This window comes from Lepidochelys kempii, chromosome 3 (genome assembly GCF_965140285.1).
Source record: "Lepidochelys kempii isolate rLepKem1 chromosome 3, rLepKem1.hap1, whole genome shotgun sequence".
Lineage (NCBI taxonomy): Eukaryota > Metazoa > Chordata > Testudines > Cheloniidae > Lepidochelys > Lepidochelys kempii.
This window is the reverse complement of record NC_136382.1, coordinates 70,260,696-70,284,511: the sequence shown is the minus strand read 5'-3', so window position 1 is coordinate 70,284,511 and position 23,816 is coordinate 70,260,696. Positions and strand designations below refer to the sequence as shown.

The 23,816-nt window shown below is 41.8% G+C and overlaps 1 protein-coding gene across 6 annotated transcripts in view; it reads left to right on the top strand.

Moving 5' to 3' along the window:
* The window catches only part of MDN1 (midasin AAA ATPase 1), a 163,263-nt gene that overhangs the window by 113,735 nt on the left and 25,712 nt on the right, over positions 1–23,816 (top strand). For all 6 annotated transcript variants that reach the window (XR_012157991.2, XM_073336750.2, XM_073336749.2 and 3 more), the window contains 17 exons: positions 59–758; positions 2,292–2,453; positions 4,203–4,476; positions 5,415–5,650; positions 6,412–6,507; positions 6,773–6,867; positions 7,841–7,965; positions 10,783–10,932; positions 11,192–11,301; positions 11,734–11,807; positions 11,993–12,188; positions 14,748–14,908; positions 15,048–15,193; positions 17,491–17,617; positions 18,845–18,950; positions 19,683–19,798; positions 23,194–23,679. Coding sequence is in view for 5 of the 6 variants with exons in the window: in XM_073336750.2 (XP_073192851.2) it covers positions 59–758; positions 2,292–2,453; positions 4,203–4,476; positions 5,415–5,650; positions 6,412–6,507; positions 6,773–6,867; positions 7,841–7,965; positions 10,783–10,932; positions 11,192–11,301; positions 11,734–11,807; positions 11,993–12,188; positions 14,748–14,908; positions 15,048–15,193; positions 17,491–17,617; positions 18,845–18,950; positions 19,683–19,798; positions 23,194–23,679 (3,360 nt within the window). In the remaining variant the exon portion in view is untranslated. The remainder of the gene's footprint in view (positions 1–58; positions 759–2,291; positions 2,454–4,202; positions 4,477–5,414; positions 5,651–6,411; positions 6,508–6,772; positions 6,868–7,840; positions 7,966–10,782; positions 10,933–11,191; positions 11,302–11,733; positions 11,808–11,992; positions 12,189–14,747; positions 14,909–15,047; positions 15,194–17,490; positions 17,618–18,844; positions 18,951–19,682; positions 19,799–23,193; positions 23,680–23,816) is intronic.

Below are 23,816 nucleotides of genomic sequence, written 5' to 3'. Positions count from 1 at the left end.
GAATAGTTAAGTTTATAATATGCTTCTAAAATTGGTCAATATCTTTATTTCCTAATAGACTTCTACCCCAAAGAATGCAACAGCTGAAGGAACAAATAGACAATCTTTCCAGAAAACAGGCCTTCAGACCCCAAGTCCCGCCATATGACTGCTTATACCAGGAGGTTCACCAGTATGTCACCAGCATTGCACAAATTTCCACAGTCCAGGATCTCTTAGCCCGTCTTCTACAGTTCCTTCGTGGAAATAGACCTAAGTCGCTCCAGGCAGTACAGAACCTGCTAAATGAAGAAGCATCCTGGCAGGAATCTCACCATCAATTTAGAAAACACTTGGCAGAAGAATATACTTTGTACCCTGATGCTATCACCCCACTGCAAGCTGCCATTTTACAGCTGCAGCATGGCATGAGACTAGTGTCCTCTGAAGTTTATGCAACACTCAATAGTATGGTCTGTCCAGCCAAACTTGACACCCTTGTTACCTCTTTGTTGGCATTTCCTTCTGTTGGTCCCACCTTCCCCAGTTACCTTTCACATGCGGATACTTTATGCTCAGTGCAATCTATGAACATCCTCTGTGGCCTTAAAAAGTTATCTCTGAAACGCTCTGAAGGAGAGTCTGATGAAAGGGTTCAGAGTTCCTACCCAACTCAGGAACAGCTGCTAGTGAATGCCTTATTGTATCTTCGATGCCATGTATTGTCTAAGGGAGAGCTGGACCAGAAATCTCTGCAGCTTTTCAGGCATCTGTGTCAGGTAAAGTCTTCTGAGTAAATGGAACAAATACTTCTAAAAGCCAAATGCCAGAGGTGCAGTGTAACTTTGCTTTCAACAGTGATGCCTAGATATGGGTCTCACCTGCTGAACCAGCTGGGTAATCTTCCAAAGTAACACAACATTCCATACCATGTCTAACAGTAGCAATTTTTTCATAGAATTAAAAATGGTAATTATGTTTAATGCACTATGATAATATGATTCATATATTCAGACATAAAACCAAATCCTACCGTACTTACTTCATGAAAACCTACCTTTCATTTCAGTGGGGGGTTTTCTCTGATAAGGGATTCAGTAAGGACTATAGGTAGGAGGCTACCAAATTCAGGTCCATTCTGGTCAATTTCATAGCCGTAGGATTTGAAAATAAGTCAATTTCATGTTTTCAGATGTTTACATTTGAAATTTCATTGTGTTGTAATCATGGGAGTCCTGATCCAAAATGGGGTTGGAGTGGGGGGCTTGCAAAACTGTTGTAGGGGGGTCATGGGATTGCTACCCTCACTGCTGTGCTGCCTTCAGAGCTGCAGAGCTTCCTGCAGCTAGAGGAGGCTTGTGGAGGTGGGTCTGATCTCCCTCATGCTGCTGGGAGCGCTCTGGCTGGAGGTTCCTAGCTGCTAGTTCCGGCCAGTGGGGGATTAACGCATGGGCCCACGGACCCTGGCCAATTTGGGGCACCCCTGGAAAAATGGGTGCCCCAAGCCCTGGCAGAAGCTATGAGGCAGAAGCCCTGAGCCCAGGCAGCCCAGGCCTGGCAGAAGCCATAGGGTGGAAGCACTGAGAGCAGAAGCTGCAGGGTGGGAGCCCTGGCGGGAGTTACTGGCATTTAAGCCCGGAGCCTGGGCGCCCTGAGCCCCAACAGGAGCCGTGGGGCAGAAGCCCCAAGCCCGACTCCCAGCTGGGCTGGGGAGGAACAGGACTTGCGTTTCTCCTGTAAGGCTGCTCTCCGGGGAAGATCAGACCCACCTTCAGGTACGGCTGCAGGAAGCTCCAGGGCTGCTTCAGTACAGGAGTGAGGGTGGTACAGCCTCACTTCTGCACTGCCTCCAGAGGTGGGTCTGATCTCCCCACCAAGAGTGGCTGTGCAAGGGAAGAGTAAATTCTATCCCTCCACAGCCCAGCTGGGACTAGCAGCTGGAGTCCAGTGCAGGGTAGGAGCCCCCAGCTGGGGCACTCCAACCCTCCCCTTCCCCTCCAATAGCTATATTTCATGGGGGAGGTTTGATTTGTATGGCCTCTGACATGTTTTTCACGGCCATGAATTTGGTAGGGCCCTAACTGTAGGATTTGGCCCATATTTGCATGATCTTTTTCATACAGTAGTCATAGGTGTGGTGTTCCAGGAATTTACAAGTGAAATGTTACTACAGTATTCACTCAGCATGGTTTGGACACTTGTAATAATATTGCATACTGTGAAAAACAAAGACATTGCCTCACTGCTGAGGCAAGTGTGGTTTGTGTGTGTTATAATTTCTGAAGAATTTTCACAGTGTTCTGGTTTTTCAGGCAATTATAAACGAATGGGATGAACAGGAGCGCTGCACCCAGGAGCAGGAGGAGCAAGAAAGTCGTCTGTACAGATACAGGAGTAAGAGCTATGGAACGGGGCGAAGTGAGGAAGAGGAGGAAGAGAGAGAATTTAGGAGGAGATTCCCTCTCTATGAGAAGGTAGAAGAATATCACTTTATGGAAAGATGCATTGTACAGTTTTAAAAAACTAACTTTGTTCTTACGTAGGGAGAAATGAATCAGTTTCTCTCTTCTCCAGGAGAAGAATGTGGGAAGGATTTTGAGATAATGGCGCACTCTATGTGTACTGTTAAAATATTTTGTTCTTTTGAGTTTGTGGACAGTCATCTGTGGATTTAAAGGCCATGTCTACACTTTCAGCTGCGCTGCTGCAGTGCGTCTTGTGAAGACGCTCTATGCCGACAGGAGAGAGCTCTCCTGTCAACATAATAAAACCACCTCCACAAACAACAGAAGCTCTGTTGGCTGGAGAAGCCTATGTCAGTGTAACTTATGTTGCTTCAGGGACTGGTTTATTCACATAATCCTAAGTGACATAAATTATGCCGACATAGGCTGTAATATAGACTTAGCCATATTGCGGATACAGAGTAACATGGCTGCTACTCTGAAACCAAAGTCTACTGTTCAGATGAATAAAGTACAGCAGAGGTGGGCAAACTACGGCCCGCAGGACCATCCTGCCCGGCTCCTAAGCTCCTGGCCGGGGAGGCTAGCCTCTGGCCCCTGTCCTGCTGTCTCCCCCTCCCCCACAGTCTCAGCTTGCCGCGCTGCCAGTGCTCTGGCCCACCGTTCCTGCCACGCAGCGCAGTGGTGTGGCTGGCTCTGGCTGGGCAGCGGGGTTGCAAGCTCCTGCTGCTCTAGGCGGCATGGTAAGGAGGGTGGGGGTGTTGGACAGGGAGCAGTTGGATGGGCGGAGGTTCGAGGGGGGCGGTCAAGAGATGGGGAACGGGGGGTTTGGATAGAAGTGGAAATCCCGGGGCGGGAGGGGCCTGTCAGGGCGGGAGTGTGGATAGGGAGCGGGGGGGGTTGGATGCGGGGTGGGGTCCTGAGGGGGGCAGTTAGGGGCGGGGGGGGTCCCGGGAGGGGGCAGTCAGGGGACAAGGAGCGGGGGGGGTTGGATGGGTAGGGGATTCTGAGGCAGGGCAGTCAGGGGGCAGGAAGTGGGAGGGGGCGGATAGGGGGAGGGGTCCAGGCTGTTTAGAGAGGCACAGCCTTCCCTACTCAGCCCTCCATACAGTTTTGCAACCCCAATGTGGCCCTTGGGCCAAATAGTTTGCCCACCCCTGAACTATAGGCAGTTCCTAAATGTAGTGAGAACACTTATTATGCAATAGTAAGATGCTAGAACTTGATGGTGATCTGGCAAGACTTGCTGATCCTAAAGAGTCTGCCAAAGAGAGTACTTCTGCTTTCTATTTCCGTTCCCTTAAATTGCTTGAAGCCACCAGATTATGCATGTAGCTAGCCTGTGTAACTATGTTCTCACTGTTTCTCTCTTCCCCTTCTCTCTCATTGGGCTTGTCTTCATGCTGGAGTCGATGTAGCATAAGTCAGCTTACCCCAGTGTCTTCACTGTGCTGCGTCAACAGGAGATGCTGTCCAGTTGACTTTCCTTACTCTTCTCAGAGAGCAGGAGTACTGGGGTTGACCAGAGAGCGCTCTGCCATCAATTTAGTGGGTCTTCATTAGACCTGCTCAATCGACCCCTGCTGCCCCTGTGAAGAAAAGCCCATTGTTAAGGTCACTTGTCTTTTTTTCAGATTGGATAGTAAACATTGCTACCTGTGCCTAGCACAGGGGGCCTTTGGTCACTAGTGCAATACAAATAGTAAATGTAGCATAAAGGCAGGGTAAAGTTAACTATTATTTTAATGTAACTTACAGGACTTTGAAGATATCACAGCTCAGGCAAGTCTAGAAGAAAAAATGGAAAATGAAGATGACTCCGAGGATTCAGTAGCCACTGAAATAACTCTCTTATCCCAGAGTTCAATGCAAACAGTGATGATGATTCATCAGCAGTTGTGCCTAAACTTCGCACGATCCCTGTGGTATCAACAGAGCCTGCCCCCACATCAAGCTAAACATTATTTCAGTGCGTTTCTTTCCTGCTATCAGACTGGTGCTTCTCTAGTGGCACACTGCTATCCCTTGATCGGTAAGGCTGTTAGTCATACTTCAGGCATACCGTTTTAATGCTTAAGGTTGTTGATAATGCCTAAGCTTTACCTGCAGTTGTTTCAGATTAAGTATACTTTGTCTTAGACCAGTGTTTTCCTGGCATTGTATAAGATACTAACCATGACTCTGCCCTGAAAAGTGATCTCTCAAAAATGATACCTTTTAACAAACCTGTTCCCTGTGTGTATTCAGAATCCTATCTTCTGAATTCTGTGTCAGATTTTTACAGCCTTTATTCATTCCACATTTCAGCCACGTGGAGCCAACTAGAAAGAGTGAGCTGGATCTTATTCCTTCTGTGGTTCATCAGCTGAACTGATGACATTCCAGTCTCTTGCATCTGTGCAGCCCTGTTAAAGACAGTGGGGTTGCACCTATTTCCCTGTGGGTTTAATTTGGATTGGAAAGGCTTTAATTACCAGAGGGAGGAGGAAAGAAAACCTAGCTTGATTTTTCCTTTCCTAAACTGGGTTTGTGGGGCTAGAAATGGGGGGGGGGGAGAGGGGGAGGATAACATGGTCTTTACTTGGAAATTGAATATGGTTGATATGGAAATAATTATAACAATAATACATGACTCTCCAAGATATGATATTAATCACTTCTCAGAGTAGAACTTCTTAGTTACCTGTCACTCTGTCCATTCAACCTCAAACCATTTTTGGGAGCGTGCTGTGTATTAGGCTAACTTATTGCTGTTCAAAGATCTGGTAAAACAACAGACCTGAATTTTTAAGCCTTTTCCTTCTGCATTCATGCTTCGTTGCTTCATACTTTAAACATTCTCATACCTGAAAAATACACAATGTCCTAAGGTTTTGGATAATGCTCTAGGCATACAAAGAAACATGTAGGTTTCTGGTGAATGAAAAAGTGATCAGAGAATGTATGAGTTCTTCCTTTTTGGCTTCTTAGGTGCTGAAATGAATGATTATCTTCTTGGCAGCCAGCTTTTAGTTGGCACACTTCTCCAAAATACACTTTTTGAGGAAGTGACTTCAGATCTCGTCATACAACAAGATGCCCCGTATGACTTTTACCAGCACCCTAATATTCAGCAAGTTCGACAATGCCAGCCTGTACTTGATAACTTCACTAAAGAAGTAAACAGGTTACTGCAAGAATGGCCTGAACACCCTGCACTTATGCAGGTGAGAGCATTACAGTAAACTTTCAAGGTAAATAGGGGTGTGGGCAGGGGTGTCTGTGTAATGCACCCCAGTGTGTGTGTTTGTATATACACATCAGAATCTAATTACCTAGCTATTATGAAATAATGAATGTTTTACAGTAAAAATATAGTTATATCCTTGTAAATTATGATAATTTTGTAGCTTGTTAGCTACCTGTCAGCAACATGATCTAGTTACGTAACATTGATAAGTTTGTTCATGTAAACACGTGCTATCTTTAATTCAAGTATAAAAGTAATATGCTGTGTTTTACAGATCCTAAAGCCTCAAAGTTCATACTAATGACTTGTAAGACAATGTTTGTTCAGTATAAGTTCATTTAAGGCTCCAGATTTTCCAGAGTAACTTCTATTCAACAGTGAGGGTCTTCTCCTTTCTCTAACCCTTCACTTTGGTAGGATTTGGTGCGACTCCCTCTGGAGCTAGTCCATTATGCTCACTGAAGAGGAATGCAAAGTGCCATAAGCCTGATGTTGGCTGAAGCTCTTATCGTTGGGCCATGTGTGATGCTTTTATGTGTTGTGTAATATTGGCTTTCACTGGTCTAAATCCTAAAATGGAGAGGCCATTTTAAAATAAAAAGTTTTTCTCTTTTTCAAAGACGGGGAGCACTGATGTCGTTTGAATGTAGATTAGCTCAAACTCAAGTGTTGCATGTGGGTTGACCAACTATTCTGAGCTGGGAACTTCATCTGTCACTTACGTCTTTCTTGTTGCAGCTATTGGTTGTGATGGACAGAATCCGTAGCTTCCCACTCTCCAGTCCTCTCTCAAAGTTCCTGAATGGCTTAGAGATTCTGCTTGCAAAGTCACAGGTAAGAGGGGAAAGGAAACCATTTTAATTTCTCAATTTAATAGCTCACCTGCAGGTAAAAACATTGGTTGTGGCAAGAGACAGTGACCTAGGTGTTGGTACTATAATAAAACCAACTTAGAGCTTTTTGTGAAATCCAGTGCTGGTCACAAATACGTGGGACACGAGCCTGTGTGGTTATGGAGGGGGAATGTTCTGTCGTGCTTAATGCCTCTTTCTCCAGTGTGAGTTCTCGTCTTCCATAAAGAGGAATTTCTCTCTTTCAGGACTGGGAGGAGAATGCAAGTCGAACTTTATCTTTGCGGAAACATCTTGATTTGGTCACTCAGCTGATCATCCAGTGGCGTAGATTGGAGTTAAAGTAAGAATTGTCAGTTCCCTACTGTTCGTCATTTCTTTCTTGAGTGTCATGCACCATTGTCTCCATATCTTAAGCTCTTAATTTTAATGCAGTATCTTCAGAACTACATCTCACCCTGAATAAAAACTTTGAGGAGTCCCTTGTGGCACCTTAGAGACTAACAAATTTATTTGGGCATAAGCTTTCGTGGGCTAGAACCCACTTCCTCAGATGCATGGAGTGGAAAATACAGGAGCAGGTATAAATATATGAAAATATGGGCGTTGCCTTGGCATTTTTTCCTGTATTTATACCTGCTCCTGTATTTTCCAATCGATGCATCTGATGAAGTGGGTTCTAGCCCACGAAAGCTTATGCCCAAATAAATTCGTTAGTCTCTAAGCTTTCGTGGGCTAGAACCCACTTCATCAGATGCATCGATTGGAAAATACAGGAGCAGGTATAAATACAGGAAAAAATGCCAAGGCAACGCCCATATTTTCATATATTTATACCTGCTCCTGTATTTTCCACTCCATGCATCTGAGGAAGTGGGTTCTAGCCCACGAAAGCTTATACCCAAATAAATTTGTTAGTCTCTGAGGTGCCGCAAGGACTCCTCGTTGTTTTTGCTGATACAGACTAACATGGCTACCACTCTGAAACCTCTCACCCTGAATGTAGAGCATGTTTTCCTATTGTCTGCCACCATGCTAGTCAGGGTTGTTGCCCTGAGTGCCACATTTGTGTGTTTGGTGTTTGTTAGCTCAGCCATTCTGGGTGGCAGGGCGGTCAACAAATATTTTCAGCGCTGACTGGCAAAATACCTAAGCCCTGATGCTAGTGGTAAAATTGGTTGTGCTTCTTCAGGTGGTAGTGACAAAGTTGTGAACTTGAGTGGTTAGTTGTGCCTGTTACGTAATCTCTTACACACTCAGTTTTCTGCCTGAAAATAATAATTATCTTGGTTTCCCTCCCCCATCTATGTTTCCAGCTGCTGGTCGGTTAGTCTGGACAATAGTATGAAGCAGCACACAGAAAAATCCACAAAGCACTGGTTCTCAATCCATCAGATGATCGAGAAGTACATGCAAGAACAAACTGAGGGGAGCACAGAAGGTAACTATTGTCCTGCTACAAACGTATAATACAGCTCCATCAATTAATGGTGCACAGTTAAGCACTTAGGCAGAAAATACCACACAACCTTAATTCGTGCTCCTTTGGGTGAATGTGCTATTTTAATGTACATGTTCACATACAATTACTCAAATACAATGTATATTGCAGATTTTTTTTCTGCCACTTAAATACACATCTAATAGGAATGTGTACTCCTCTCTCTAGTACAGGCACCTTCCTAGTTTTGCTTTTCCTAAAATGCCTGTGATATATGACCAGTTAGAAGTAGAACTTCAGCAGTCATGCATCACACTAAGTGGTATTTTTAAGCTGGGGGGTCTGCGAGAGGGAGTCTTTCTCTGCAGCCACAGAAGGCACGTTGAGCTCATAACCTGAGCTCTCTTCTGCACACCATACAAAGTGCCCTCTGGCTCTGCACACTTTACAGTTATTTCATCACATAGCATGCACAGCAACTGTCCTCTGATGTCCACTTTACAGGCTTAGTGTAAAACAGCTGCACATGCTCAGCATGCAATTCTCTAAAGCTGCAAAATCAACTTCCTCTGCAGCAGGGAAGGGCTCCCCTCCTTAAAAAGGGATATTTTCGTGCCAAATTTACCATTCAAGCTCAGCTATATTGATTCTAGGACTGTTCAAAACAACCCTTGTTTTGTTTTGTTTTTTCAACTGGAAAAGTGGTTTTGCTTCTCCACACCACCACCCCACATACTGTCCAGGTGCTGGTTCCATTAAGCCACTATCCTTAGGACTTTCAAATTTTTCTGAGACCCTCCTCTGCTATGAAGCCTACAAGGAACTAAACAACTGATGATCTCTAGATTGTGAGGTAGTCTGGGATGGTTGAGAATTCTTTTATTCATAGAGATTGAAAATAAAAAAAATGATTTGGAACCATCAAGTTGTGCATGTACCTGACCTCTGCAATCATATGATCTTATTATCATTTATCTTCCTCTTTCCTTTCTATTGTTGTGGCTTGTTTCAAATTAGAATGCAAGTTTTTTCAGGACAGAGAATATCTCTCCCTGGGTTCATACAGAAACTAGGACTGTCAAGCAATTTAAAAGGTTAATCACGATTAATCCATTGTTAAACAATAATAAAATACTATTTATTTAAATATTTTTGGGTGTTTTCTACATTTTCAAATATATTAATTTCAATTACAACACAGAATACAAAGTGTACAGTGCTCACATCATATTTTTTTATTACAAATATTTGCACTATAAAGAAAAAAAAGAAATCGTATTTTTCAATTCACCAGTACAAGTACTGTAATGCAGTCTCTTTACAGTGAACGTTGTATTTACAAATGTAGAATTATGTAAAAAAAAAAATTGCATTCAAAAATAAAACAATGTAAAATTTTAGAGTCTGCAAGTCCAATCAGCCCTACTTTTTGTTCAGCCAATCGCTCAGACAAGTTTGTTTACATTTGCAGGAGATAATGCTACCCGCTTCTTATTTACAACGTCACCTGAAAGTGAGAACACATGTTCACATGGCACTGTTGTAGCTGGCGTTGCAAGATATTTACGTGCCATATGCGCTAAAGATTCATATGTCCCTTCATGCTTCAACCACCATTCCAGAGGACATGTGTTAATGCTGATGGCAGGTTGTGCTCGATAACCATCCAAAGCAGTGCAGACTGACGCATGTTCATTTTCATTATCTGAGTCAGATGCCGCTTGCAGAAGATGGATTTTCTTTTTTGGTGGTTTCAGTTCTGTAGTTTCCGCATGGGAGTGTTGCTTTTTTAAGACTTCTGAAAGCATGCTGCACACCTCGTCCCTCTCAGATTTTGGAAGGCACTTCAGATTCTTAAACCTTGGGTTGAGTGCTGTAGCTATCTTTAGAAATCTCACATTGGTACCTTATTTGCGTTTTGTCAGATCTGCAGTGAAAGTGTTCTTAAAATGAACAACTTGTGCTGACTCATCATCCGAGACTGCTATACCATGAAATATATGGCAGAATGCAGGTAAAACAGAGCAGGGACATAGAATTCTTCCCCAAGGAGTTCAGTCACAAATTTAATTAACGCTTATTTTTTTAATGAGTGTCATCAGCATGGAAGCATGTCTTCTGGAATGGTGGCTTTGTAATGAATACCTTGTAATGTCAGCTACAAAAGTGCCATCCAAGTGCCTGTTCTTGCTTTTTGGTGACATTGTAAATACAAGGGCAGCATTATCTCTCATAAATGTAAACAAACTTGTTTGTCTTAGCGATTGGCTGAACAAGAAGTAGGACTGAGTGGACTTGTAGGCTCTGAAGTTGTACATTTTGGTTTTGAGTGTGGTTATGTAACAAAAAAGAAATCTACATTTTATGAGTTGCTCTTTCATGACAGAGATCATACTACAGTACTTGTATGAGGTGAAGTGAAAAAAACTGTTTCTTTTGTTTATCATTTTTACAGTGCAAATATTTATAATAAAAAATAATATACACTTAGATTTCAATTACAACACAGAATACAATATATACGAAAATGTAGAAAAACAACCAAAATATTTAATAAATTTCAATTGGTATACTATTGTTTAAAAGTGCGGATTAAAACTGCAATTAGTCACGACTGATTTTTTTTAATCGTGATTAATTTTTTTGAGTTAATTGCGTGAGTTAACTGCGATTAATCAACAGCCCTAACAGAAACTAGCCTGAGGGAGCCAGATCCTGATTTGGACTCTCACAATACAGATTATAGCAGCCAAATGAAAATGTGCATTAGGAATTTTCTCTTTTCTTCCTTAAAATCCCACCCTGATGAAATCACAGAAACCAATGAGCAGCTGAGCTTAACAGTGCTGGTCCACACACTGCAAGCTTTTATTGAGGGATCTACCTTGGGGGAATTTCATACACGACTTCAAGCACTGTTGGTTTTCCACTGTCATGTCCTGCTAATGCCTCAAGTAGAAGGAAAGGGTAAGTACTTTTTTATCATTTGTAAATGGGTTCATAACTTGTCCTTTAGAGCAATAAACTATCCTTGATTCCAGGAAACTGATTACAAGAGTCCACAGGTGCAACATACAGCTCACTTACTGTAGTGGCTGCTGCCCTGCTTTTCATAGTGTTTCTATCAGTATTGCTGGGTTTCATGAACTTAAAGAGATGGATGTTGATATTGAAGAAAATGTTATCTTTGAAAGAAGCTTGTTGTTACAGCTCTGTTCTCTTCCAGACATGCTGTGCAGCATTCTGTGGAACCTATACAATTATTACAAGCAGTTTGCAGAATGTGTACAAGCCAGGATTACTGAACTTCGTCAGCCTATAGAAAAAGAACTTAAGGTAAGAATAGAAGCTTTCCTCAGACAATGTGCTGAATTCTGCAAAGGAGCAGTGAAGCAGATATTCTTGTTTGAACTGTACTGAATAGTTCTACTGGTTACTGAAATTCCTATTGAAATCTTCCTCACACTCTACTTTGTGTGAAAATTAGCTGAGTGGGAGGGTTGGCTGCAGTTTTTGTCTGGAGTTAGTCAGTTCCACTTAACCAGAGAGATTACTGCAGAGTGATGAGGCCCCTATGGATCGAACCACGTTGTCTGTGCAACGCTTCCAGCTCAAATGTGTACACTAGCAGAAGGTGAACATGAATGCCTTGCTATTTGGGGCTGTCAGCTCATCTTAATGCATCCTTTTTTTGTGATCGCTTTTAAAAGCAAATACTGCATTGTATTTTTAAGGAATATTTCATTAGCAGTTTCTCTTCTATTACAGGAATTTGTGAAAATTTCTAAGTGGAATGATGTCAGCTTCTGGGCTATAAAACAGTCTGTGGAGAAGACACACAGGTAACATGGAAATTTTGGAAGAAAGGGACCATTTTGCGATCCAATGTGATAGACTGTATATGCACATACTGTATTTTTAACTTCCTACTAGTTGGATTCTGTGCAGCACTGAGCTTGTTATGTCACTGGGGTTTCATTTGTACCATAGAACATTTGATAATCCTGTGTTTTTCTGTGGTGATTAGGACCCTCTTTAAATTCATGAAGAAGTTTGAATCTGTTCTGAAGGAGCCCTGTCGACCTGCCCTGGTTGAGAGTGATAAAGAGGAAGGGCTAGACTGCTTGGAGAGGCAGGAAGAGTCTGAGAACAAAGAGACAAAAGTTCAGAGGTTAAACAGCATATTAAGAAAAACTTTGTCTGCTAGAACAGATGCTGCCAAGGTATCTGCACTTCTTTTCTAGTTACAAGCAGTATATGTTCTGCATTCTGATTTGAATGTTGATTTTGTTTTTATATGACTTTCTGCACAAGTCAGTGCCAAAAACCTCTTCTTTGAGTGTTGTCAAAGTTTTTTAAAGTATGAGTTTTGTCTTTCAATTGTGATTTGTGTGATAAAATGCTTGGTCAAGAGGGAGGGAATGCGATGAATATGCTTAGCGTCAGTACTGCACAGTAAGCTTTGCCATGCAGAGTAATATGTATTCCAGATTACTGGATCTGTTAGTGGATGACATTGTCTCCAGGTATTTAGGCATTGGCTGTGGTGGTCTTTTATCTAGCTAGTCAGTACAATAACAGTGACAGGGAAGACTGCTTATTTTGCCTTTTTGTCTGAAAGGGCTATGATGTTTCTGATTCAAATAAATTGATAACTCTTAGCCTTCCTGGATTCAGCTCTAGCATGTAGTCCAGCCCAGAGGGGAAGTTATCCAGTTTACATTCTGAAACAGATTCATGTTCCTGTTGAAGTATTAGTGTTTTAAGTGTTAATAAACTTAAATAATAAATACAGTTAATAAATAAAGTTTCACTGAGAATATTTGTGAGGATGAAATTGGCTCGGATATTCCCATCTGGCAGTTTCCTGGATTCTGTTCAATTTTTTCATGCTGGGAGAGTGTTTTGATTTTTTATTTATTTTTTTTTCTCCCTCTCTGTCCTTGCATTGTTACTTCAGTATGGCAGTCTGAGAGCGGATCTGATATAATTCTAATGTAGTCACTTTTACGTTATTGTATTCCTCTCAATAGAAGCATATACTGTTGCTGATTATCAACTATTAGCTTGTTTTTACTAGTTTAATGATGTAGATAATTCTGTCCTGGAGAGAATGAAACAACCACAGCAAATGATAAGCGAGTTGAGAAAGCCCTGAGGAATAACTGTTAACCAGCCCTGGGGATAACTCCTGACACTCTCAGTGGTTTATAATTATGCTACTTTGTAGTTAACTCTTAGCTTCCATCTGAGTATCTTTAAAGCTGTTTGCAGATACCAACTAAATCTCTCAGCCCTTCAGAGTGGGGGTAAATAAGTATGGTTATCCCTGTCTTGTGGATTGGGAAACAGGTATTAAACTGATAAGAACAGATTTAATAATTTTATTAAGATGATGTTGAAGTAGAAAGAAAACGGTACAGAGTTTAAGCATAGAAGTTTCTGGTTATCAGGGAATAAAGTACAGGTTATCAAGGGGTGCGAAATTCAGTTTAGGAACGGGTGGCGTAAGGAATACATAATCTGCAATCTCCCCAACTGGGGGTAAAAGTTTAACGGATCAAAGTACAGACATTGAGATATGGTATTTATATTGCAACTTACCCCAAGTGTTGGTGTGGACAAAATGTGGAATTGAACTTAGTATTTTGATTAAGCCACAACACTTTTGAATTATATGCTGACTAGATATAAAATGTTTTGCGTTTCAGCTGTATATGGAGCTTTAGTGTTGGCTTACAGCAAGTTGCTATGATTAAGGCTAAGATTTTGTCATGAATATTTTTAGTAAAAGTCACAGATGGGTCACAGGCAATAAACAAAAATTCATGGAAGCCCATGACCTGTCCTGACTTTTACTAAAAGTAACTGACACAATGGGGCTGAGCTGAGGGAGGAGAGCCCTAGGGGCCCTGGCTCTCCCAGTTTTGAAAGTGGATGGCCGTGGCCTGTGTCCTGGGCCCCCTTCCAGGGCAGGTGGAGGGCCCGCGGCTCCTCACAGCTGCCTGGGCGGGTCTTACTTCGGCCCCTGAGGTCCTGCCCCCAGACCAAGCTGGAGCCAGGTCAGGTTAAGAGCTGTGTGGGCAGCTGTGAGGAGCCGCGGACCCTGTACCTGCCCTGGTTGGAGTACACGGGTGGTGGGGACATGGGCCGGGGGCTACTCTCTGGCCTCCAACCCAGGGCAGGTGGAGGGGCCCAGGCTCCCCGGCCCAGCTCTAGCCTGGGTGGGGCTTTGAGGGGAAGAGGTGGGGCTATGGAGGGTGGGAGCCTAGTGGCCCCCCCACTTTTAGAAGAATCCATCGCTCCTGGAACCCTGGGGAAGGAAGGGTGGGTCCAGCACCCACTGCCACTGTGGCTGACAGCTTCAGGGTCCCCCTCAGCACCCATGGTGGCTGGGAGCAGCGGGGGCCCCCACCCGCTCTGGTGGCTCGGAGCTCCAGGACCTGTGGCTCAGAACTCGGGGTCCCACCTGCGACAGCTGAGAGTTCTTGGAGCTCTGGGTCTCTGGCCACCTGCGGTGGCTGAAAGCTTCAAGTTTCCCCACCGCCCACAATGGCTCGGAGCTCTGTGCCCCCCCCATGGCGGCTGGGAGCTGCGGGGGCCCCTACCACCCTCTGGGCTCCATGGCCCCGCTGGCTGACAGCTCCAGCCCCGCTGCCACTCCGGGGCTGAAGCAGAAAATGTTACGGAAGTCATAGATTCCGTGACATAATCTTAGCCTTAGCTATGATCCACGTGGAGCTGTCTGTTGATATGGATGCTGATTTCTTCCATTTTCACAGACCGTGCTCTTAGAAGAATGCTATGGTGGAGTTATGTTTGATACAGAATCTCTTCAGTGTCGTTTGCCCAAGCTTACAAAGCGAATGAAGATGTTATGTGCAACTCTTATGAAGAAGAACTCATTTCTAGACCTGGTGGAGAGTCTTGAGCAGTTTACAGGGGAGTATTGGAAATACACGACTACCTGACCAAAAAAATCTAAGAGCATTTTCTTAATCAGCTATGTATATAGATCCTTTCCATAATTAGTTTATGCATGTTGAGGTTTCAAGTCTCTCTCCTACTGTCTCCCATACAGGTGATATCATTGTCTCTGTGGTTGAACTGCAGAACTTAACAATTAATCAGGCTGCAGATAAGGAAAAGCAGAAGTCAGAGGTCAAACATATTCTTATGCAGAAACAACGGGCCTTATCAGATCTCTTTAAAAGCCTTACTACAACAGGTGAGATTTAGTTTAAATGTGATTGAGTTAAAAATTCAGAAGATGTAGAATGAATACTTTTGCTAATAAAAACACACATTGAGTGATACCAGTTTCTTTCTCCAAATTGAGGCATCATTGTGCATAATGTTTTCATGAGCATGTAAACCTGTATTGAACTGGTTTGGATTTGTGTATCAAAGCTTCATGTAGGTCAATATTTTGGTGTCAGTCAGGATTATTAGAACAGACCTTCCATTCAATTGTGTTGGATTACATTGTATGCAATATGATTTCTGTTTCAAAGAATTTATTCAGAATATTTAGTCAGTGGCCACTGTCCTACTTTAGAAGTGGGAGGGGACTCTATAGCTCATACCCATTTACTGATTCAAAGCTAATGTGAAATGAGTTGGTGATTCCAGTCTCATCCCTAGTGAACAAGGGCCTACGTTTCAGTGGCTGATATTGGAAGAGAAGCTAAGGAACAAATGGACATTAAGGCTGAACTGTTTGCCCTTAAGAACAAGCTAAGGCATGTTAGAAAGGCAGTGCAGGAAGTTCTAAAGATAAATGGAGAGCTCCAAAGCTACTGGTCCAGCATCGTTTACATTCTTGTCACATTGACTCATTTTCACAAGCTGTCCTGGGTCACTGAAATTAACAAAATGTGGAATCTCCACACAAGCAAATACTTCTCAGTGTTTCTCTGTGGCGTCTCTTAGCTTGGTAATTGTTTTACTGGCCCTCAGGCCCCAGCAGCCTTCTCAACAGCTTCCTGAAGTTTTTTTTTAAACCTCAGCTTTTCCCCAGCCTTACATCCTACCCAAGTCTCTCTTGCCTATCTCTTGGCTGAGTAACTGTGTTTACAGTAAGTGACCTTATAGACTGACTGACTGACTGGTAAAAGCTGATTGCCCAATTTAATGCCCTGACACTTTAGGCTTTTTTTGTCTTACACGTTTGTGTGGTAAACTTTAAATACTTTGTAATAGGCCACAATGGATGGCTGTTATCAACATTTTCTTTAAACCTTTTCTTTTTCCCTTATCGCTATTCTACCAATCTCTAGCCAGAAACATAGGTTCGCAAGTCACAGTGTGGCTAACTCTTGTGATTTTTATCATGAGTCTTATATTATTTGGTGTCTCTTTTTAAAGCCCCAGCTTCTGGAGGCATGTGGTTAGGTGAGATTCTCAACTTTCATTAAAAATAAGTTAAGTTCCTAGGTCTTATAGTTGCAGAGAAAACCTTGGAAGTGTGATCCAAGCGAGTCACTAAAGTGCGCCCTAAAGGCTCAGACCAGAAGGCAAGTGAAAAGCATTAAATGTATTATTTTTAAAATCTCATGATTTTTAAGCCAATTTCATTACTTCTGAGGGGCTTGGCTCATGATTTTTGTGTGCTGGCAATACTTGAAAGAGAACATTTCTCAGGGCATGCTGTATAAGTAGTTCCCAGAATACCAAGATCTATTTTATTTAGATGGCCATATACATGAATGGCTCTAAGTGGAATCTGTCCCCATAGATGGACTTCGTGCCTTTGATAGTGGTCTGTGATAACTCTAGTGAAATAAATACTTTGCGTGAAGGTTGCTGGTCAATGGATGTAATGTTGTAGGCAGGTGGTGGTTTCTGGTAGCTAGGGCACTGGACTGGATATCACATGTGGGTTCTATTTCTACCCCTACCACTGCAACACCATGGGAATTTAACCTTTCTGTGCTTCAGTTTCCTCGTGTAAGATGGGGAAAGTGCTGTGTGCTTGCTGCCGTGGTTATTCTCCATTTTGTTTGAGAACTTGGTATATGATGATGTGACTTGAAATAATTTGATGCTATTATATAATACTTATTTGACTATAAAAATTATATTCACAAGTGCTTTGAAAGTACTATTTAAGTTGGCTTGTGTGAAAGCAACATTACACTTAATCCAGTTCAAAACAACTGCAAGAATAACAGGGTGAAGACTGATTGTCTTTGTCCCTGGTTTTATTTGACACTTCAGTTTTTGCCTTTCAGATGCAGGTTTTTTGGTTTGCTTCTGCCACGTCTTACTACTCTCCATTTTTAAATCACCCGTAAGCTAACTGTCTACTTGTCTTCATTCACTGCTTTCCTGTGTGTTTCTCCATCATAATCCTGAATTAGCTACTAACGTATGGTTGCCTAAAGGGCAATTGGCCTCAGAAATATCTGAAACCTTTTGTGTGTGTTAGCGTAATTGGTACTGACTAGATCTCATACTGTATATCAAAGTACCAGAGCATGAAGACATGGTATAAGTGGTTTGTTTTTTTTAATGTCTTTCTAGGTTTGTCATATCGAAAGGGCCTTGCTTGGTCTCGTTCAAAAGACCCTCAGGATATGCTTTGCCTGCACCCCTTGGATTTACACAGTGCACTAGCCCTAGTCAACTGCACACATGAATTGGATGCCAAGTATGTACTTAGCATTTTATACTTTTGGATTGTAATATTAACCGTCAACATAAGTTACAAAATGAAGTGCATCTGAAATGACTTGTTCTGCCTAGTCTTTTCGGATTATTTTTAGGGTTTTGGTTTTTTTTACATCTATGAATTACTTTTACTTTAAATATACGGTCAGTAAACACTGAAAATGTTACTCCTATTGTTGTAGCACCTATGATTTTACTATAACTAAAAACGCTTAAGGGGGAAATATTTTTCAATCAAAATGGAAGCAGAAAAACACTTTACTTTTTTAAACGAATGTTTAGAAATCTGGACCCATAGGAATTCCTTTTCAAGATCAAACCAGTGGTCCATCTAGTCTAGTTTCTTGTCTCCAACAAATGTTTGAGAGGAAGATGCAAGGTCTCCAAAGCAGGGAGTTATGGATTAACCTACCCCTGGGGAAGCATTTTTTGTAAACCCCTCAATCAGATTTGGTCTTATGCCCTGAAGCATGAGGGTTTATAGCCCTTCCAAATGTAGGGGTTTGTTTATAATATTACTTTCTCAACAACAAAATAAGGACAAAGAATTCTGTACTGGAATCTAGACTAAGGATATGTCTACGCTGACACTTCATCGGCAAAACTTTTGTCGTTCAGGGGTGTTTAAAACCTCTCTCCTGCCCCGCCGAACAACAAAAGTTTTACTGACAAAAAGCACCGGTGTGAACAGCGCTTTGTCAGCAGGAGCACTCTCTTGCTTATAAAGCCACTGCCACTGGTGGGGGATGGAAGTTTTTTGTCGGCAGGAGCGCCCTCTTCTGCCAACAAACAGCAGCTACACTGTGCGGCTTTTAGCAGCACGGCTGTTACTGCACAGCCATGTGTAGTGTAGCCATAACCTTAGTCATTTAAAAAAATTCCAACTTAGTGTCCCTTTAAATTGTAGAGTGATTTTGGAATGTCACATAGGGATGAGTTGGGTCACCCAAGTCTCAGTTATAATTACTACTCAGATTCTTCAGTAGCTTCAATTTTTTAGTATTTTTTTCCCCTAAAACAGGCATAGAGGAACCAAAAAACGTTGTTTACTTATGTGATCATTCACTTATTTAATAAACTTGCAAAAAAATTACTGGCTAAATGCACAAATAAATCCAGCTTCTCTAAGCTTGGTGATACCAGGCCTGCTGTTGCACTTTCCAGGATCCTAACTTCTTTAAAGTCAGACTTATCCATATTCTTTCAGGTTGCTGACAGAGATCTCTTCTGTCTGGGATGGATGCCAGAAGTACTTCTATCGATCTCTTGCACGCCACTCTAGGCTTCAGACAGCATTATTAGCACCTGCCAAGGTAAAGGAGTAACAGCAAGCAAAAATGGAGAATGCTTTTTATCTGAATTTTATTTTACAACTTTGAACTTGGGAGTTGGGATTTTCTGATTCTGAAGGGTGGCATGACTTGAGTCACAGTCATAGAAGATCTATGTTTCTTTAAAATCTGGTTTGGGGACCGCATTCCAACTTAGTGATTTAAAACTATTGAGAGTCTCTGGTTTTGTGAATATATAACTTAAAAAATAACCAAAGATGTTATTTAATAATCTATATTGTATGTACAGCATCTTTCATCCCAAATTGCTTATTGCGTTGTACATATACAGGAATCCCATTAGCCTCTCTTGCACTGTGGAAAATATTTAGATAGACAAAATTCAAATTATCCAGTGTGGAATTTGGTCAGTACAATAGCATTGGTATCTCTGCTTTCATGAAACATGCTCTGGGATTTATAATGATCAGACTTGGTCAGAGCCTCCATTATGTGTCTCATGCAAAAGATAACACCTTCAACAGCAAAGTGCCTATACCTTTTCTGGGCTTTAGTTTAGTATTGAAAGGGGAAAGAATGGTTATTCTGCACTTTCTGCAGTACCTGAGGCTTTCCAGGTATTCCCTCATCCAATCACTGACTAAGCCTGATGCTGTTTCGCACGTGATCTTGTTAGATCTCACAGTCCAAGGCAGTGTGATGTAATTGAACACAGTTTTAGTCACTTTTGCTTGCTCTCCCACCTCTCTTCAGGAAATTGGACTAGGTAGCATTGATAGATGTAAAGGATTCACTGCACACCTTATGAAGACACTTGTTAAGCAGAGGAGCTCACTCACTGCCTTGACAGAACAGTGGATTATACTGAGGTATCTCACATTTTATTAATATAGCCTTATTTTAAAATGGTGAAGAGGAGGTTGACTATAAATATTTATAAAAGGATGGAAAATTGCATGATAAAAGGAACAGATTTCTCTTCTGTGTTTTGTATTTTTTGCCTATACATCTGATGTCTCAAATAAAAGGAAAAGAATTGTGATTAGATCACATTTGTCTCCACTCTTGGTGCAAACATCAATTTCAAACCAACATTCTGGACTCTAATACTAATGTGTTTAATTCAGTAGACTAACAGCTCCACCTTCTGGAATTAAAATGTGGAGCAAGAGTCACAGCTGAGCTCAAATCTGGGCAAGCAGATTGAAAATTTAGTAAACAAAAAGCCTACCAAGAATCAAAACATTTAAGAGAAATGAGAGAGCTACACAACTGAAGACCAGACAAGAATCACAATATAAAATTATATCAACATCCTTCGATTGTCAAACATAAGCCATTTGATAGTGATAGTGCCTTGTGATCTGACTTAAGTTGGTTTAATTTATATCTTAGCTTGTCAAGTTTTTGGGAGAATTAGTTGGCTAGCAAGTGGCTGACACACGTTTACTCCTGGGGAAATTCTGTGCCAAAAAATTAAAAATTCTGCATATTTTATTTGTCAAAATAACAATACAATCATGCCAGTTTCAATTATTGTGGTAATTTATTTCAAAATATCTGTCAGCAAGTATGTCTGTAACAATACAGACCAAAAAAAAAAGATTCTAATCATATTTTTTGACATATAGATTCCTTACTAGGCATATTAATATGAAACTTTGAGTAATTCATTTAAATTACAATACAAAACTATATTTCCTGCACTTGTCAGAAGTAGTGTGAATGCTTGGGGGGTGAGGGGTAATGGGGGAGCTGAGTGAGAGGGAAAGAGCCTGGGAGTGAACCTGGAGGAGGTTTTGGGGGGGTGGGAGAGGATTGTTAGGGAGTTGGGAAGCATTCCTCATGCAGACCCTGGCTGTCCCCAAGCCTCTCCCATTCAGTCAGGCACATCGGCCCCACACTCCCCATCCCCATGTTCCCCCTGCAGTCCCCCTCCCCCAGGCTCAACGCTGTCACACCACTAGCTCCTGAGCAATGTTCTCTCTTAATTTGTTTCCACCCATGTGCGGGATAAATTTTGTTATGTGCACCGAGGTAGTGTGTGGATGTGCGCCATGAGTAGAAACAAAAAGCCTAGATATAATATATATTTTTTAAAAGTTACCAATAGGGATAATTACTCTAGCCAGGACAGGTTAGGCATTTTAGAACTCACTAGTCAAAGAATTAAATTTAAGTGTAAGAGAGAAATAAAAATTATTAAATGCATGGACCAGTCAAAAAACTAAAATAACGCACTTAGAAAGAATAAAATTACAGAGAATGTATGTGCATTGCAGGAAGTGCTCCTTCTCAGAACACAAGAACTAGGGGTCACCAAATGAAATTAAGAGGCAGCAGGTTTAAAACAAACAAAAGGAAGTATTTTTTCACACAACGCACAGTCAACCTGTGGAACTCCTTGCCAGAGGATGTTGTGAAGGCCAAGACTATAACAGGGTTCAAAAAAGAACTAAATAAATTCATGGAGGATAGGTCCATCCATGGCTATTAGCCAGGATGGGCAGGAATGGTGTCCCTAGCCTCTGTTTGCCAGAGGCTGGGAATGAGTGACAGGAGATGGATCACTTGATGATTTTCTGTTCATTTCCTCTGGGGCCCCTGGCATTGTCCACTGTCGGAAGACAGGATACTGGGCTAGATGTACCTTTGGTCTGACCCGGTATGGCCGTTCTTATGAAGTACCAAGAAGTAACAACAATAATAATACAAGTATGTGTTGGGAGGTGAGTGTGAAAGACTGTGTGTGTGAGTGAGACACAGAGACTCTGTGTGTGTGTGTGTGCGCGCTGTTTGCTGGGGAGGTTTCTGAGAGACGCTGTGCGCTGTCTTTTTAAAGCGCTCACTGAAAGCTCTCCTGCTCTGTCCTGAGCCCTGTCTCCCCTCCCCCACTCTGCAGAGATGGGGTACATGGGCAGGGGGGAGGGGGAGAGACAGAATATGTGGGGGTGTGAGTGTGACAAAGAGAGAAGTTGTGTGAGCTGGCTGCTGGGGAAGTCTCAGGGCGTGTCTATACTTACCGGAAGATTGGCACGGCTGCAAGCAGCGAGTGTCGATTTACTGGGTCCGCTGAAGACACGCTAAATCGATGGGAGAGCACTCTGGGGGAATTCTGCAGCACTTGGCATGCATAGAATTTTCTTTTCCCCACATAAAATACATGCTGCCCCAGAAGTGCTGTGTGGCTGGCTGTTCTGGGGCAACAGCAGCCTCTGGTGGGCAAAAGGTGGAACTGCAGCACTTTTGGGCAGAACGCATTTTATGCGCGGGGGGGAATATTATGTGGGACAGATGAATTCTGTGCATCTGCAGATGTGCAGGATTCCCCCAGGAGTAACACATGACTCTCCAAGTGAAAATACAGAAATTTCAGCAGAGTTTAAAAGAAAAATCATGTATAGTTGGATGTTATTTTGTAGGGGTTTGCAGCTCTTGGGCTGAAAAAAATTATCACCAGTGCAAAATACCTTGACTTTAGGCATTTTATTCCACTCTCAATCACTTCTGGATGAGTTATTGATATCCCTACCAATTCCACTCTCTTGCTCATGCGCCCACAAACTCTTTCTGTACCACTATAGAACTGTCTATGATGTTAAGTTAGGGACTGTTCTCTTAGGTTTTTGTATGACTCCCAATCTGAATTAGAGCCTTTTGGTGCTACTGTAATGTAAATATTTATTGATATTTTTCTGTACTTCACATAATTCCTTGCAATAGTCTGACTGCATAAAGTATGCAGAGATATTTAGCTGCATTGCTGTCACTTGAAATTTATGGCAGATTCATGTGATCATTTTTCATGAGTTCTCTAACATACAGCATTTGGAAAATGCTGTCTTGGTAGGATTTATCCACTCTAAATAGTGGAAGAAAGTGAAGAATAATTGAAAGTAGGCTAGGGAGTTTGTTAATCTTCCTTGTTTTTAATAAACCTGCAGTATTTTGATGGGGGAGGATCTCAACGAACTCTTGTGTACAAAGTGTTGGGGGGAGTCATTAAACAAAGCTTCATTTTCTAGCTTTCAAGAGATTATTGCAAATCAATCAGAAAATCTATTGAAATAATTAAAAATATCCTAAATGTCCTTTAATAAAAGTTATTTGTATCTGGATGGGAAAAGTGGTATTATAACAATATTTTACTACTTCTAATTTTATAGTGTCTTGTTTCTAAGATTCTACTTTAAGGAAATGTGATTCAATATTTGAATAGAAACTGTCTTTTTAACCTTTCTTCTTGTATGACTCTTCTAAACAGGAATCTCCTGAGTTGTATACAGGAAATTGATTCAAGGATGAATGTTACTAGAGAATATAATGTAGCCTTTCCTCCTCAAGATAGTATTCAGCAGTGGACTGAGAGACTGCAACATCTTGCCATGCAATGTATGATGATCCTTGAGCAGCTGTCTTGGTTTGTACAGTGCTGCCCAAGAGAACAGTCTTTAATCTGTAGTCATGATGTAAGGACGGATATGAAAACAAACATTCCTCAGTGTAAAGGAACTGAACAGAATCTGGAAAATGCCCAGATGGGAATACCTGATCTAATCCAATCAGAGCTAAAATACCTATCTCCAGTGACTGCAGAACAACTGCCCTCTGGATGCAGGATGCGAAAACAGGATCAGCTCTGGCAGCAATTGTCTGCAAGAGTGACTGAGATGCTCACAGAGATTAAGACCGTGAAAGCAGATATAGACAGACTAAGACAACAGTCTTGTGAGACCTTATTTTATTCCTGGTGAGTTGTGTGCATGCATAGAATCAAAATACTTTCTGTGCATTTTGGAATTTGTAAGATTTAACAATACACCTGGGAAGTAAATTAAAAAGCTTGCCAATATTGCTGCATTTTGAAATATTTTTTTTTAAGAATCT